Source organism: Hirundo rustica, chromosome 2 (assembly GCF_015227805.2).
Source record: "Hirundo rustica isolate bHirRus1 chromosome 2, bHirRus1.pri.v3, whole genome shotgun sequence".
NCBI lineage: Eukaryota > Metazoa > Chordata > Aves > Passeriformes > Hirundinidae > Hirundo > Hirundo rustica.
The window spans coordinates 23,243,395-23,259,386 of NC_053451.1; the positions used below are offsets into that span (position 1 = coordinate 23,243,395).

A 15,992-nucleotide genomic window follows, 5' to 3' on the forward strand; every position below is an offset into this window, starting at 1 on the left:
GCCTAAGATTATCCTCAGGCCAAGTGTTTGCCTGATGACTTATAATTAAACTTAGAAATGTGTGTGTATTAAAACCAAGTTGCTGTTTCCATCTCGTGAGTGCCATGCTACAACCTGTTTTATGCCTTTCCTTTTTTAATATTTGGTGCTAGATTTTGTAACTCAGAGGTGGCAACCAGCTTCAAATGCTGCCATGTGTTGGACATTGTAGTAGTGATTAGGAGAGGGGCTGTATTCATAGAAATGCCTTGTTTTCTTCACTTTAAGGAAGCTGAAATTGCCAATAGTGTTGAAATTGCCCCTCTTGTTTCCCAAGTCTGCTGAGGGTTCTCTTCTCAATCACCAAGACACCTAGTGAGTAGGTAAAAAGTACAGATTCAAGTGAGCTAGTTTTCATGCAAAGTAGGGAAAAGATAAGGTTCAAAAGCTTCAATGTACTCACACTTTTCTGCTGATTAAATATTCAGAGCAGACTCTGCCTAAATGTCCTAAGAGCTCAGTAGAAATCTACAATTAATAAGGATTTCTTATAGTCCAGTCACTCATGACAACACTTCTAAATGCCAGCAAGGGTTTCTAAGACAAGCTGTAGCAGGTTTTATGCTCTAGAAAAAATTCAGTTCTAAGTAAAACTCAGTATCCTGAGTCTGGATTCTTGGCCCTGTTGAACTGACTGATTGAGGCACTAATATAAATGTGTCTGTGAAGCTGTGATGCTCCTTTTTTCTTTGATTGCTTTTGTCTTACAAACACAAAAATGCTGAACTTCAGTCTAGCTCTTATCTCTTGTATACAGCACGTTTGAGAAACTACATTTGTCCCCGAAATCATTGCTTCCTAAACCATGATTTCACAAATGGTGACTTTCACTTTCCTCTCATGGCAGACCAGTTCTTTTATTCCCTGTATGCTGCCCTTGGCAACACAAGCCCAGGCTTCAGTCAGCTGAGTTAGGACTGTGTGTAAAGCGTAGGGACTCTGGAACTACAGGTGGAAACTTGACAGATGTGAATTAGTTTTTCATTTTTCCCTATGTCTCTTTCCAGAGTAATTGCAAAGGACTCGGTTTCTTCAAAGCAGTGCAGATATTGGATGCCTTTCCTGGATGATCAATTGCAAGTGTGCATTTCAGGGCTGGATGTTGCAAGGCAGGAAACCATAGCCCACCTACTTCAGCAGATTACATGCTTTCCAAGAATGTTATTTTTATAATCACAGAAATAACTGAAATATAACTGGAGGCATTACAGCTTAGAAGAGCCATGTCTAACACGTTCTTCTTTAGCTACACCCAAAACTTTCATGTTTACTCTTCTTGGAAGGGGAATTTTCTGTCTCCATCCCTTGCTGCCTTTTTGCCTTACAATACTCAGCATATCAGTGGACAGCAAATATGTACTCAGAGGTCAAACATCAAGACATTCTTCTTATTCTTTTATTTTATTCATGGTTACTAGAAGGTAAATTGACTTATTTTTTTAAAAGCTGATCTGTGTCAGGGTAGCTTTGCTCTCTTGTGTTACATGCACTTAAACACTTGACTTTGAGGTTGCCCTTGTGTTCTTGAGGCCTAAGAGCTCGATTCTCAAGTATAAGATACCAGACCATCATAGGATGTGGGTGTGGGCTGGTGTCCAGGCAACTTCTGAACTGCAAGAACAAGGAATGTCCTCAGTGAAAATGAGCAAAATATATGGGGATCTTGAGGAGGTGGGAACACTGCTGGCTCTAGTTTGTTAAAAGACCATCAAGCTGAAGATAAATCTGTCTTTATGCTGGGATTTTGAGCAAGCACAAACCTAGTGAAAGGGTAGTGGCAAATTTACATGCTACAGGAGTGTGTCAAAAGTAACCACGATGCAAGGTCATACAGTCAGAAGTGGTTCTTTGCCTCCTTTTTTCTCCCACCTAAATATAAATAGCAACTAATCTTATGGTGGAGATGGGTTTAATGGTGAATGTCAAGTAATACAGGTGCTCAAGTAAAGAATAGCATCCATGTGCTTAAGATCTTTAGAAAGGCTTAAAACAAAAAGTGTGAAAGAGGCTTTTGTTGTATATTTATACCTGGTTCTAGGAACTTTTAAATGTGATTTCTTCCTGTAATAGCTTTAGCCAACCTGAGTCATGGCTTTATACAGCATTTAGTTGAGACTGCCTCTAAAATAAGTGTCCAATATCTGTTAGGAAAAAAATAAGATCCTCCTACAACTGAAAACGAGAAGTGGGACTCTTGCATGGAATATTTTCTGGAGAATGTGCTGAAGCTCTTCATTTGAATGGTGCAGGCACATTTGTTTATAAGGGTAGGGAGTTAAAGTCCATTGAGATAGTCCTCTTTGCTGTGAGTTTACTGCCCAACTTAAACCTTAAGAAAATCATAGACTATGATCTTTAAAATGGGGTGAACTATAGAACATGACAGAAAATCAAGAAGTGATGGTGGTGCTGCTATTCATTCTTACTGGAGGAAACTATTACCTTTATTCCTACAGGTCTAGTTACAGCAACTGGTGAAAAATCCAGTGCACTGCAGTATTCCTGAAGTGGTACTCCAAGTAGACATTGATGTTCTAGGTTGTGTCCTTGTGTTGTGTTGGCCTCCTTGAGGGCTTGATTTTTCTCTGTCACCTCTGTGTTGTGGCCTTGCTGCCTCTTCACTTAGTCTGTGCTAGAATGTTTAGTCCCAGAAGGGCTCTCATCTCCTAATGGGTGGAGCAGGTTGCTGTCATAGCGCTGTAATGCCTTGTGACTGGAATCTGGCCTGATACAGGGAATAGTTTGGCCCATGCCAAATAAATACTCTTACATAAGTAAGCATAAAGTTACAGTGGGGATCACATTTAGATACCACCTATTCTTTATTGCTCTTCTGAGGTTCATTTGTTCTTCAAGATAAAATTACGCATCCAGTATGAAGAGAGTTGATGGCTGAAAATAAATCTGTTTGCATAACCTTTTACTGTTCTTTGTTGCAGCTCTCAAGTTCCACTTACAAATATAGGAGTGAGGAATTCAAGAGACAGTTTTCTCATCTGCCAGACTCAGAGAGACTCATTGTAGGTAAGAAGTCACAGCAAAAGCCCTTGTCTTCTGTTTGATGACTTCAGATCGCAGTCATGTCAAAGCATTTTGGGTTCTTTATGGCAAATTCTAACTACAGCTGATAACTCTCTATTCTCCTGTCTTTGTACTAGCATGAGATACCTTCAAGGAAAGCTAGATGCATACTCCTCTCCTATACTGCCTGCTTTGTGGGGGGGGAAAAATATTGTTTTTGAGACCCTGTTAACTTGGTAGATCATCCTCAGCAAAAACTTTCCCCTTGCTCCCTGGAACTAGTATCCTTGCCCAAAACACCTTGATTAATGTGACTCCTGGGGCTGAGTGACACAGTGGGTGGTTGTAATTTAAAAGACTATTTTTCAGATGAATGGGAGAGGAAAGAAGCAGGTATCAGAGAATATCAATTTGATGCATAACTTTTCTCAGCACTGAAATATTCCTTTTCCAGCTCTGTTTCACTCCATTGCAGAATCCAAAGAAGGCCAGCATGTAACCCTACCTCCTTTACACTATTCCCTCCTTTATCACCTGCCTGTGTTATATTTGTGCAACAAATACACTGTACATTTTCGTACAAAAGTGGCATTGTGACTGTTTAAAGTTCATCTCTCATTTTATGCAACTTCTGAGAAAGCAAATATTGACAAACTGTTTAGTCTATGCTTGCAGTATGCCAGCAACAGCTCTGAAGCAGTTAAATCTCTGTGTCTTTTTCCAGCCTCAGGAGGCAGTTATCCTCTGAAATGCCTTCTGCATTTTTAAAACACTTCAGTAGGGATGTGAAACAGAAGGAAAGGATATTACTTCAAAGCATTGTTTTGATGTTTCTCCTTACACTTGATTGATGCAGAATGCCATGGAGCAAACTCTGAACCACAGTTTCAAAGAAGAGACTGTGTAGGATTTAGAGGATGGGTTAATCTCAATTTGTTCCATCAGAAGCAAAGCTACTACTTATATATATATATATATTTATATTTACCCCATAAAAAGCAGTGTTTCCTTGAAAGGACTTTTTGCATCCTCCAAGCAAAGAGCTCTTCCTTTGCTTGGTGTAGAGAAACTTGGTCCAGGCTTTACAGTGCTCCAAGAAGCCATTGCTGGCTGCTGTTCATTAAAGAAATTGTTACTGCTTCTGGTTTTAAATCATCTGTTAAAAATAAGCAACGATTCCACTGTAATGAACACTGTATGTAAAGACTATATAAAACATTTTCTTAAAATGAAAGGAGTTACTTAGACTGTCTAAATGGGAGCTTAAAGGAGTGCCGCTGTGATTTGCCTGAAAATGTTGTTTTCAAGCAACATATTAAGTTACTGGTTCTGAAAACTTAAAAGGAGAAATGCTAATCTCTTCTGTTTGTTTTGATACTCTGTTTTGTGTAGGTAGGTCAGAGTGGGGTTGCTCATCACTTGCCCAGATGTAACCTTTATAGGTCTGCATCCCTCTCTTAAAAAACACAGACGTCAGATGCAAGCTTCTTCATAATGCTTTCCTCAGTCCTTAACTTCAAACTCCTGTTGCCTTCCTCTGTCAGCATTCTGGTATCTGACTGTTCTTAAACATGCACTTACAACTAACTGCTTTAGATTTACCCTTCTGTAGTTCTATTTGTAGTTACATCTCCAATGCCTCATTCTTGTTACCAGAAAATTTATTTCCACTTGATTATTTGAGGGGGAGAATGCTAGTGAATTTAAAAAATTGTAATAAAACCTTCTGTAAATGCAGATATAGCTTGAAGTTAGGATGTTGGGGACTCCTGAACGTCTTGATATTTGAACAAGAACTGTATTTATTATGTTCTTGTAGTGCACAAAATCAAAATTCTGGGTCAGACAATACCAGATACAAAGCTATTAGATACCTTAAAGGGTAAAATAACTAATATATATTGCATCAGTACATGCATTCTGCATATTTTCTATACATTAGGTAGCTTTCCTTAAGCTGGAACTCCCAAAAGAGGTCTGTCTTAATTATCTAGCAGCAGTACTTCTAAAAATTCCTTTTGTTTGAATCTTCAGGCTCTGAAATTGGGAAAGCTCTCTGAGATTTTTTTAAGAAGTGTGACTAAATCCTCTGCTCTTGTTCTTAATTAGCAGGTATCTGATGATGGGTAATTGCATTGTAGATGAAATCTGTTTCTCAATGGGTTTGTTTCAGTCAGAGACAGTATCATAACAATGACAGTCAACATCAGGAAATATCCCCTGCCTCAAGAACTGGATAGCTTCAATCTGCCTGCTAGTGTCTCACTCTGCAGATAGTTTTAGCTAGTGATAGGATCTGTTCAGTAGAAAACTATTATCTCACTACAACATGTGAACTACTGTTCCGTAGGAGTCGACAGTATAATCTGTTGTACTATAAAATGTTTGTGTATTCTGTTGTTTAGGTGCTTTGAAGTCTGACTCATTAACACTTCTCTCATGTACTCCTGGTCTTGCCTGAGACCTCTTCTCTGAAAACCTAAGCTAGTGCACAGGGGTTGATAGATGGAGTGCTGTCCTCACACGGATGTACCATCAACTCTGGCTTTGGGCTGTTCCCAGAGCAATGGTCTGAATGCAAGCCAGTGCAAGTCTGTCTGTGTAGACTTCTTAGAAGTGAAAGAAATGTCTTTTTATTGTATTGTAATACCCCATCTCATTTTAGTTAACAGGTTTGGGTCAACTGTGAGTAACTTGCTCTTGCTCTCGCTCTCTGTACGCAGATTACGCCTGTGCGCTCCAGAAGGATATCCTGCTGCAAGGACGCTTGTATCTCTCTGAGAACTGGCTCTGTTTCCACAGCAACATTTTCCGATGGGAGACCACAGTAAGATCCCTTAGCTGACTTGAATTCCACCTTTTCTTTGTCCTATCCTATCAGGGTATAGGATTAGAGTCTCTCAGATCTCATCCTGTCAGTCTTGTACTGGTAACTCTGGGCTGTGAAGAAAGGCTGAATGCCTGAGTGGAAGTGCAGATCTGTTCTCTGTAAAATAAGAATGGCAATGGAGGCATTTGAGTGCTGAAGTAAGCCTGCTTAGTCAGTATTCAGCATAAGAAGTTTAGGAATTATGCCAAAGCTGGCTTTTTTACATTTCTGCATGACAATTTGCCTTTCCTTACCATGCAGAGTTGTCCTATAAAGTAATGTAACACATAATCTCCTACTCTAAGTCCTGGGGCATGGCATGGTACGTGGCGGTGCCCTGTTCAAGAACTCTCCAGCATTGACCCTTACTTGACTTAGCCTCACATGCAAATATCAGCATCCAAGAACAGCTGAAGGGAATTGATAAATGACTTCTGCAAGTTCTCATGTTGTGGTCTGTGACTTTTGAACAGTACGAGCAAAGGTAGATATTTGTGATGCATTGACCCTTTATTTCTGTCAGATTAGGTTAATGAGTTAAAATTTTTCATTCAGTTGTTGCATCTGCTATAGAACTTGCATGAAGCAGTGAATAAGAAAAGGAAGATAACCTAGCAAACAGAGGATGGACATGTCAAAATGTTCTGTGAACTCTGAGACTGCTTGTAACTTAATAGTATCTCATGTTTGAATGCTCTGAAATACACAGGACAAACAACAAATAGCTGGTATATTTAAGACCGTGAGGGGCTGGAGAAGTACTTAACTGAAAACCAAGCTTACTTTCATCAGATGGATTTGATGATTTGAATATTTCTTATTTTAGATGTGAAATTAATTAAAATATAAACCCTTTGGAATTATACCCTTGAATATATAAACTATTCAAAGACTGGGTGTTTTGGTTTTGTTGTTTTTTTTTTTTTTTTTCACCAAAACACCATACATCCCAGTAACCTGTTTCTGCCTGTCTAGCAGAGTGATATCTTCAGCAATACCTTTAGGCAATCTGAGCTCATCAGCTACAATGGTAGAGCCAAGTTTGGGACCTCATTAGCAGGCATGTTGTTGCAAAGAGAGAGGAAGTAAGTGGAGAACGTTCTGCTCACACAGGAAAGGAACAAGTTAGAGCTGTATGTTCCTCCTCTCTCTAAGCTGGATGGCAGCACAGCCTTATATTGAAGAGAAGAGAGGCTAGGCTGGAAGGAAATGGCTTCTTGCTGCCAGTCAGACCATGTTCTTCTAAACAGAAACATTTCAACTCCTAAAATACAAGTCAAACGTGCCTAGGCAGGAAGAATTTCTTGTAGTGATTACATTGCAAATAAAATTTTGAGAATGGGCTGTACTGTAAACTTCTGTGGGATAACACAGTCTGTTATCTCTCTCATCTACCTCCTGCTCTATGTATAGCATTCTGATTGGGATTGACTTTCAGATCTGTGATTTGTGTTTGGTTGGGATTGTGGCTGGAGGAGTGGAAGAAAAGCAGTAAGAACCTCTTACTTCCCTAGTCCTAATGTGAAAGAGGAAATTAACTCTTAAGTCACCTCGGCTTCTACCTTGAAATGCTTGCTGTTAAAGAAGCAAGTGAAGACAGTAATTGCCTTTATGATCTTATCTGAATTGCAATCCAGGGTTTGGGGTTAGTTTGAGTTCCTCTTGCATATTCTGTAACTTCTAACTTTTTAGCCATAAGTTATTTCTAGTATGTCTTATTAAATGTGTTTCTGCTTAGATTTCTATTGCTTTGAAGGATATCACTTTCATGACAAAGGAGAAGACTGCTCGTCTCATTCCAAATGCCATACAAATAGCAACAAAAGGAGAGAAGGTGAAAATCTGGTTTTTAAATATGTTCTTGCTAAATGATAGTCCAGAACACAGTACTTGTTCTAGTCTATATTTGTATAAGTAATTTCCCTGTCAAATTTTTAAATGTGATTGGGATTAGAAAGCAGATTTAGGTTTGGTCCCTGTGCATGTTTGCTTGATAATTCAACTCCAGTTTGACTGCAGAATCCCTTAGTGGTGTTGATACAGTAACCAGAAAGTAAGAGTTTGTCTCACCTATTCAAAGGAAAACTCAAATTCAAAGAGTGAATTCAGAATGTGTTTTCTTCATACTGGAAAAAATATCTAAGTCACTGGATTTCAGGTGCTCCTTGGAGAAAACTACTGAAAAGAAAAGGATTGTGATTTCATGGGTTTTGAGTAATGGAGAAATTTACCCCAGAACATGTGCTGGGAAATGAAGTTTTTGAGTGCATATTTGAAAAACTGAAAAGCATGATGCAAAGTCTTAAGTGCAGTACACTTTGTGATTAGTTCTTCTGTAAATGCCTTGAAAATAATTATTCTTGGCAAAGAACAGAGCTTTCCACAGTGAACCTGGAGCTGTTCTTTGGGAAGCAACTGTGATTCACCATATTTGGCTGTTCCCTCTCAGTTCATCCAGTATTAACTTTCAGTGACAAGGAAGATAGACCTCTTTGCTAAAAAAAAACCCTAACTTTCCAATGGGAAAGATTTTAATACTTGAAGTTATGCATATAATTTAATCTCCTATTTTAATTATTTTAATTTCACATCATCTTGTGTGAATATGTTAGTTAAAAGCTTATGTGGCAGAAGAATAGAAACAGCTGTGGCCTGGAAGAAATAGGCATATTTATTTCTGATTTGTTCAACCTCCTGTGGGAAAAATTTAAGTGTGTTTAAATTAAGGAGGAGCTCTTCCTATGCCAAGGGTAGTCACATGGCCAGAACAGCAAGTGTCTTCATATGCTGTGTGGACATTGGGGAACATACTGGTAATCACTGAAAGTGATACAAACTGTGGAACCTGAGAAATACGACCCTCCAGCTTCGTTGAATGTGAAATGAGGCAAACTGTTACTGCTAACCTTGGGTATTTGAGATACAAGGAAGCATCCTGGGATTCTTGAAAATAGCTACATCTGAGCTTATTTTTCACCTTGTTATTTTTTTTCCTGCAGTTTTTCTTCACGTCGTTCAGTGCGAGAGACAGAAGCTACCTCAGTATCTTCCGTTTGTGGCAGAATGTGTTGCTGGATAAGGTGAGCTTGTCTGCATCAGTACCTGTGGTTAAGCAGCCAAATAATCTTTCTCTTATGTAGACAGATGTGCCTCTGGAGAATAAGAGACTTGAAGTTAGCTTTTCCTTTCTGACTTAGAGTTCTCATCTGATGTTCTGCTTTGGTTCCTTGTACTTTAGATCATTGATGAAATTCTCATCTTTTCCTTCTCAGACTGCCACCTACAACTCTGCTGTTGAAGGAGCATTTTCTCTTTGCATATAGGTTGCATGCTTCTCTTCACTATGAGCTCAAGCATATGTTACTAAATTGATATGCATTTGCTTCACATTTTCTATGCCTGATTTGTGATCAAAAAGGCAAGAGGTTTTCTCAGTGAAAACTTTCAAGGAAAAAGGCCAAAACTCCTTCCCAGATAAGTTAGTTGAACCTCTGCCAGCCAACTCATAACAACTCTGCTGACCTTGAATAAATGCAACAAGGGCAGGCAGTATGATATGGAAGTGTATTTTGGCAATTTTGGCTAGATAGCTTGATTTATATTGCAATTTGTGGCTACTTAAGCTAATCTTTCTAAAAATGGACTGACACTTTTGCAGAACATCACTGTAAGAAAGATATTTTTTGTAAACCAATTCCTGCCTGTCTCTCATTGTTTAAATATTTTAACACAGTTGCCATTACACACTGAAGTATCCATATATAGCACTGCAATGATCCCCAAAGATTTAAAGCTGCGCTACTTACACGTGGTAGCTGCACTTTTTTCTACTTGTTAGATGAATTTTAGGGCAGACTAGGGACACTTTGTCAAAACAGAAGCTGAAAGTAAAGGGAACTGCTATTTAAGGCAAAACCAGTACTTCTTACAAATCTCTTGTCCCTTAAATCGAATACTATTTAATTGTAACTTCATAACCATCTTGTCTTGAATCGAACCATAATGTACTATGTCACCTTTTGGCTGGAATGTGCAACTGGAAGTAATCTTGCTTTCTTTCACTGTGCAGAGTTTGTCAGAAATGGCACTTATGTTATTCAGTTGGTTAGTTTGTGGTGCTGGAGGGTCAATGTATGGACATTCAGGTATACAAACCTATCTTAGGGCTGCAAAAGAGGTAGTGAACTTTGTACTGTTCAGTATTAGTTTTTCTTGTGTGTTTCTTCTCTGTGATACTGACTTGAGTGTCACATTAGGATCAATTTTTCAGTTTAGAGCAGTAGCTAAAGGATAGATAAGAAAGCAGGAGGTATGGACTGAATGTAAGATGAGATAAATTGAGCCAGCAGGTTTTAGGAACCACTGCATTTGAGTAGCTTGGGAACTATCCTTATTATTTCTATCAACTCTTGCTGTTAGCTTGCTTGCATCCTCACTGAAGTATGTTAAAAGATAAATCTGTTTATGAGAATTTCTGCTTGGGGTTCTCAGTTGTAAAATGGAGCACGGTCATGAGGTGTATGTGGGGCTTTTTAATGTAGTATGTTTGGAACTATTATTGAAACAGGACTCCTGTAGGTTGAGCTCCTACTTCTGAAACGTAGTAATGACTTCTGGTTCTCTGCTAGAATGTGTTTGAGTCACCTGCCAGCCTTCTTTATGGTATTCTTTACTAGACAAAACTATAGAGGGGCTGTGGAGTTGAAAGTAGAAATTGAAGTTGCTGGGTCCACTGACACTACCAGAATGGCAGCTGTCTGCTGAACTAATACTAAAAGAGAGCCCTTGGTGTTTTCAAGCAGTTTTGCTCTTTTCTCCCCACCACTCCAATGTCAGGAACAGCATCCATTTGGAAAATGTCTTGTACACCTGAGGCCCTGCCATGGTATGCAAAGCCTGAGTATGTGCAGTTTGGTGTTCCTGGCTTCAGTGATCAAAGGAATGCCATCAGAATTTTAAGGCTTTTGACAAAAAACAAATCTCACTCTGGAACCAGTTCCAAAAGGAACTGGTTTTAATGTTTCCTCTGCAAATAGCAAAATGTTTTAAAGCCTGTGAATAGCTTGGTTATATTCTGGAGCACATCTGCTAGACCTGGAGTTGACATCCAACTCTTAAACTATGAAAGAAAGTTGTCATCAGAGGTGTAACTCTGACTATGGGTGTCACGGTGCTGGCTTGAGCCACCTGACGGTGAATAATCCCCAATATTCAGCATTTGGATCCAAGGGACTGGAATTACATTTACTTCAAATCACATCTGTGCAGATAATTTTCAGTCCCTGGCCTCTTCAGCACTTCTGGGCATAGGTTTCGTGCTATGAAGTCTCACCTCTGAGAAGTGACCTGTCTGCTTTACGTGATGTACCCTAAGCTTTCAGCACCTGCAGAACTTCTCGGTGGGGTCAGCCTCATACCCTTTCCCAGATCTCCATCTGGTGGCCGTTCTGCCTTGTACTTCCCAAGTGTTGTGTGTCCGAGGTGGTTGAGTCCTTTGACAAGTCTGCCTTCCTATTAGAAGTGACTTGCACTGTGCGAGAAAACCAGCAAGTGGTTACATGCGCTTCTGTGCCCAGACTTAGTTCATCCATCAAGATGCTTTCCCCCAGCTTTGCACCACTGCTCTGACAGGACTCCTAGTCCCCTTTAGCTCAGTTACAACTCTGTAGCTCATAACTTCTTCAGACCTTGCTCATAATACACACTGTAGTGTGTTTGGTGCCCTTCAACTTCAGTTCCTCTGTGAATCAGTGGGTACTTTCCTCTTATCATGGGCATTTCTTAGAAATTTTATTCTTTAAATGTCCATGCAAAGAGGTTTTTTTTTGAAGAAGAAAAATTCCACTTCCCCCCCCCCCCCCCCCCCCATCCCTGTTGCAAAATGTGTGCAGAGTGAGTCTTTGTAGACTTTTACCTTGCCATTGCTTTTTAAATGATCCAGCATCATGGAAAATAAGGAATCATTAATGCAGGTCTGGAAGAGACATGACACCGGTCTTGATAAGACAGATAGCTGCTTCCATATCCACTACAACTTTCAGTAACGCTTCAGCTTATAAAATCAGCCAAAAATTCTGTTTTGCAGATTGGTACAAGAAGTTTCTTCATGGCTGCTATTGTAAATAAGAATAGGGCCATTCACAGTTTTGCTTTATTTTCTTAAACCTTATGGGTGTCAAATATCCCTCAAGTTTAAGGGAGAAGGAACAAATTAAAATGTAATTAGGCAGGTCATTCAAATCCCAAACAAACACAGCGCTCCTTATTTCTAATGGAACAAGATCTTAACTTAATCAGTCTCGATTCCCATGAGTCCTCTGCCTTAGAGTTGGATTTATTTTCCTATTGTTCCTCTTATGCTTTGCTGGGTAGAGATTTGCACCTGTCTCCAGAGATACTGTACCAGGTAAGTCTAGAGGTGTGAGAAGGGACCAGAATTTCTGATCAGCTGGGCTTCTTGAGGCAAGCATCTCTCTGGACAGCAGTTCTGCCTTCCCCGGAAGTTTCTCAGGGAAGGTTGTGAAAAGAGCGATGTTTATTTGCACCTTTGTGTACAACAGGATTAATTTAAGAGATGAAAGAAGGCTTGGTTTGATTCTGAGCTTCATGTTTAGGGCAATTAGAAGGAGAGTTTGCTGTTTCCCTCCCCTGTTCTGCAAACAGAGTTCTGTATCAGAGTTGCCTGGCAGGAATGTGGTGTATGGTGAAGGTTGTTTTTTTGGGCAACCTGTGTGGCATGTCTTGTTCTTATTTCTGCATTTGTCCATAGAGGGTAAAATTTGTCAGCTTTGCTTCTGTCGCTGGTACTCTAGTACTGCTTGTGCCATGACACCACTTTGTCTGCCGTGAAGCAAAGTATTGACGAGCTAGGCTCTGCTTGAAAAGACAAAAGTGTGTCCTAGCTGCTTCTTGTAGCCTTTGTTTTTGTATACAAAGAGAACGGAGGAAAAACCCAGTGTAGACCATCACCTTGAATGGGCAAAGTAATTCATGTTTAGATTTTGCCTTTCAAGCTTCAGAGCTTCTCTGATCTGTCCTCTCAGAAGCAGAAGGCTGACCCAGAAAATTTATGCCCTTCTTTGCTTTCAGAACTGACTCTTTCTGATACAATAAAGCAAGTCTCGTTTGATCTTGTCTTGTGACCATTAAGAACTTATTATATCTAGCTGAGCTAGGGATAATTGTGCAGAGTGCAAGAATCCTGTTTTAGAAGGAGAAGTTGGTAACATTGCTTTTACAAAACAACAGGAAACAGCTTTATAGATTCATTTATAGAAGCTGAAAAGCTCCTTTGCTTTCCTCGAACTATTGAGCTGACTGTGTAAGGGCAGACTGATTTGCCCACAGACAGAGCATACCAGTGAATTAGCAACATTAGCTCTGTGCCATTATGACTGGGAATCAAGGCATTGGCAATATTGGGCAACAGAAATGAAAATCGCTTCATTTCTGTCCTTTGATTCCTGGTTGAAAGGTGTGCTAGCTGAAGATCCACCTCAGTTGTATTTTGAAACCGTGCAATGCCCACCTGTTTTTTCTGACCATTTAATGAGAACAGCTGTAGGTGGTTGTTTGTGGTTGTGAGTTTATTGCTCCAGAAGACAGAATGCCTGGGGAAAGTAAGGCCGGCTGTAAGTGGATGCACGTGTTTCAGCGCTGCATTGCTCTGTAGAACAAACCTACCTGCCGAGGAAGGCCGGCATTAGCCGCTATGACCCTTGCTTTATAGCCGCGTGGTTTGTGTTTTAATGTTTACTTTGCCCTCGCTAGGATTAAATACCTTGAAACTGATCTCTGCCAATAAGGGCGTTCGTTGCCAGCTGCTTTCTGAAAAGCCCGAAACCGCGTTGCTCTGGAAAACACCTTAGGGAAAAGCCCTTCCTCGTCCCCCGAGCCGGGCCGTGCGCCCCGACCCTCGGGGACAGCGGCTCCCGTGCCGTGCGGTGCGGCGCGGGGGCAGCGGGACCCCCGCGCATCCCGGCCCGGCGGCCACGGCCGGCCCCGGCTGTGTCCCGGCCCGGCCCGGCGGCGGCAGCCGGGGAAGGCGCTGCCCGGGCCCCGGCGCGGGCGGGGGGGCGGCCCCGGCCGGGCCCCGGCGCCGCCGCCCAGCAGGAAGTGGGAGCGCGGCGGCGCCGGCGGCGGCTCCCGGCGGGAGCGGCGCTGTCCCGGCGGGAGCGGCGCTGCGCGGAGGGACGCGCCAGGTGGGTCGCGGAGCCGGGACGGGGAGCGCCGGCAGCCCGGGGAGAGCCGGGGCGGCTGCGGGCGCGCGCTTCCATCCTGCGTGCGGGTCGGCTCCTCCGCGTCTGTCTAAAGTTGCGGTGCTGTAACTAACACTCTACAGGTGAAGCGGGCGGGTGGAGAGGATCATTTAAAGGCCCTTTAAATAATGCATGGGTACTTAATGTCATCATTTCATGCAAATAGTAAGCGCTACTTGTGTTACTGCCTCATTAGCACAGTCTTGTTCCCTTGATCAATATGGATGGTGGCCGAGGCGCATTTTCCAGTGTGGTGTCTCCTGTTTTAAGACCACTGGTATTGCTCTCTGAGCTCTGTTAAATATCAAAACCTTTTTTATTCTTTCTTTCTATTTTTTTTTTTTCGCCCCCCCCCCCCCCACCTTTCCAGCCCTTTACAGCTGAGGTGGACTTTGAAACTCATTGCTTACTTTGCAGATATGAGTGTATCATACCACTTTTGCCTCCAAGCTTTCCTGACGATTTGAGAGAACTTAAATATGTCTTAGTAGCTGTGGGAATTTGTGGAACGGGATAGGGATATTGTAGAGAAGGAGAAGACTTAGCTAGTGGTGAGTCAAGGTAGTCCTGAAGAAAAGCAACTATTTTTCATAAAGAGGATGCTGGTGGTATGAAGTGAGTACCTCCTGTCCCACCTTGGCAAAGTGGGCAGTTGGCTGACCTTGACACCAGTGTAGTCACTGAAATGCTAGCCTCCCACAATTTGTAAAGTACTCAGAGCATCCTCGGGAAACAGGTGGGTATCTGTTAAGCACTTTGTTCAGAATCCAAGAGGTCCTTACTTACCTTGTGCCCTGTCGAGTGAAGTACAAGAGGAGGTACCTTGAAGGTATCTGTGAAAATATTGGTGACATGTGAAGAAGCAAGTAGTGGCTACAAGCTCGTGTTTTCTTAAAATTATGTTTTTTCTTGCGCCTGATGTTATTGGTTGAGCAGCGATGGGAGTACGGAGTAGACAGGAGTACAGTTGCCCAAAATGCTGAAACTCGATCTTGGAACGTGACACCTGAATGCGTTCGGTCCTTGTCAGAATTGAGGTTAAAGGCTGTGGCGTAATTCAAACTTGTTGCTGTTTTTCCTCCAGTGCCTTACTGTCCCGTACCGTGGTTCTTGACCAGCTTGCTTTGTTTCAGAGGCTGACCAAGCAGGAATTCTGGCAGCTGGTGCACCAGAGCTATGGCTCTGAGCTGGGCCTGAACAGCGAGGAGATGGAGAGCTTCCACTCGTCGTCTGAGGACAACGGGCAGTCTCGGTAAGGAGAGGCTGTACAGCCTATTGAAATGCCTGGGGAGAAGCAGTGACCTTTTTCTTAGAAACTAAAGAACTGCTGTAGCCTTACCAGAAAGGTTGAGCCTGTAGTAAAAGGATGCAAAGGTCTGAACTGCATAGACTGAGTGTGCGTAAAAACTTAACTGTGTGAATTTTCTAAAATAGTAGCAGTGTAGCTGAGGCCCCTTAGAAGAGGAGAGAGGAAGACCTGGATCTGCTTGGGGACCGGCATAGGGGAACTTAAATAGCAGCTTTTTCACATGATGGTACCTAGTCAGCACCTATATGCCCTCCAACATAGTTTGGAAGGTATGAATAGAAGGGAGCTGTGCTATGGTTCAGACACTTTTTTCTTCCCTTCCTCTGTGGAGACTGAAATACTTGTTTTACCTTGTTCTCCTGATATCTGAGGTCTTAGCTTATTTTTGTATTGTCCTCAGCTTGAATTGAGAAACAGGAATAATAATATAATAAGCTGGAATAATTGTGATAATAATGATGTGGTTTTTTGAAAGTGTTGCCTTGATTTTTTTTTT

The 15,992-nt window shown here is 41.6% G+C and overlaps 1 protein-coding gene across 5 annotated transcripts in view; it reads left to right on the forward strand.

Moving 5' to 3' along the window:
- Positions 1-15,992, forward strand: part of GRAMD1C (GRAM domain containing 1C) — a 51,601-nt gene that overhangs the window by 14,485 nt on the left and 21,124 nt on the right. For all 5 annotated transcript variants that reach the window (XM_040057015.1, XM_040057016.2, XM_040057018.2 and 2 more), the window contains exons 3-7: positions 2,979-3,063; positions 5,784-5,887; positions 7,668-7,763; positions 8,929-9,009; positions 15,321-15,439. In XM_040057015.1, the coding sequence (XP_039912949.1) occupies positions 2,979-3,063; positions 5,784-5,887; positions 7,668-7,763; positions 8,929-9,009; positions 15,321-15,439 (485 nt within the window). The remainder of the gene's footprint in view (positions 1-2,978; positions 3,064-5,783; positions 5,888-7,667; positions 7,764-8,928; positions 9,010-15,320; positions 15,440-15,992) is intronic.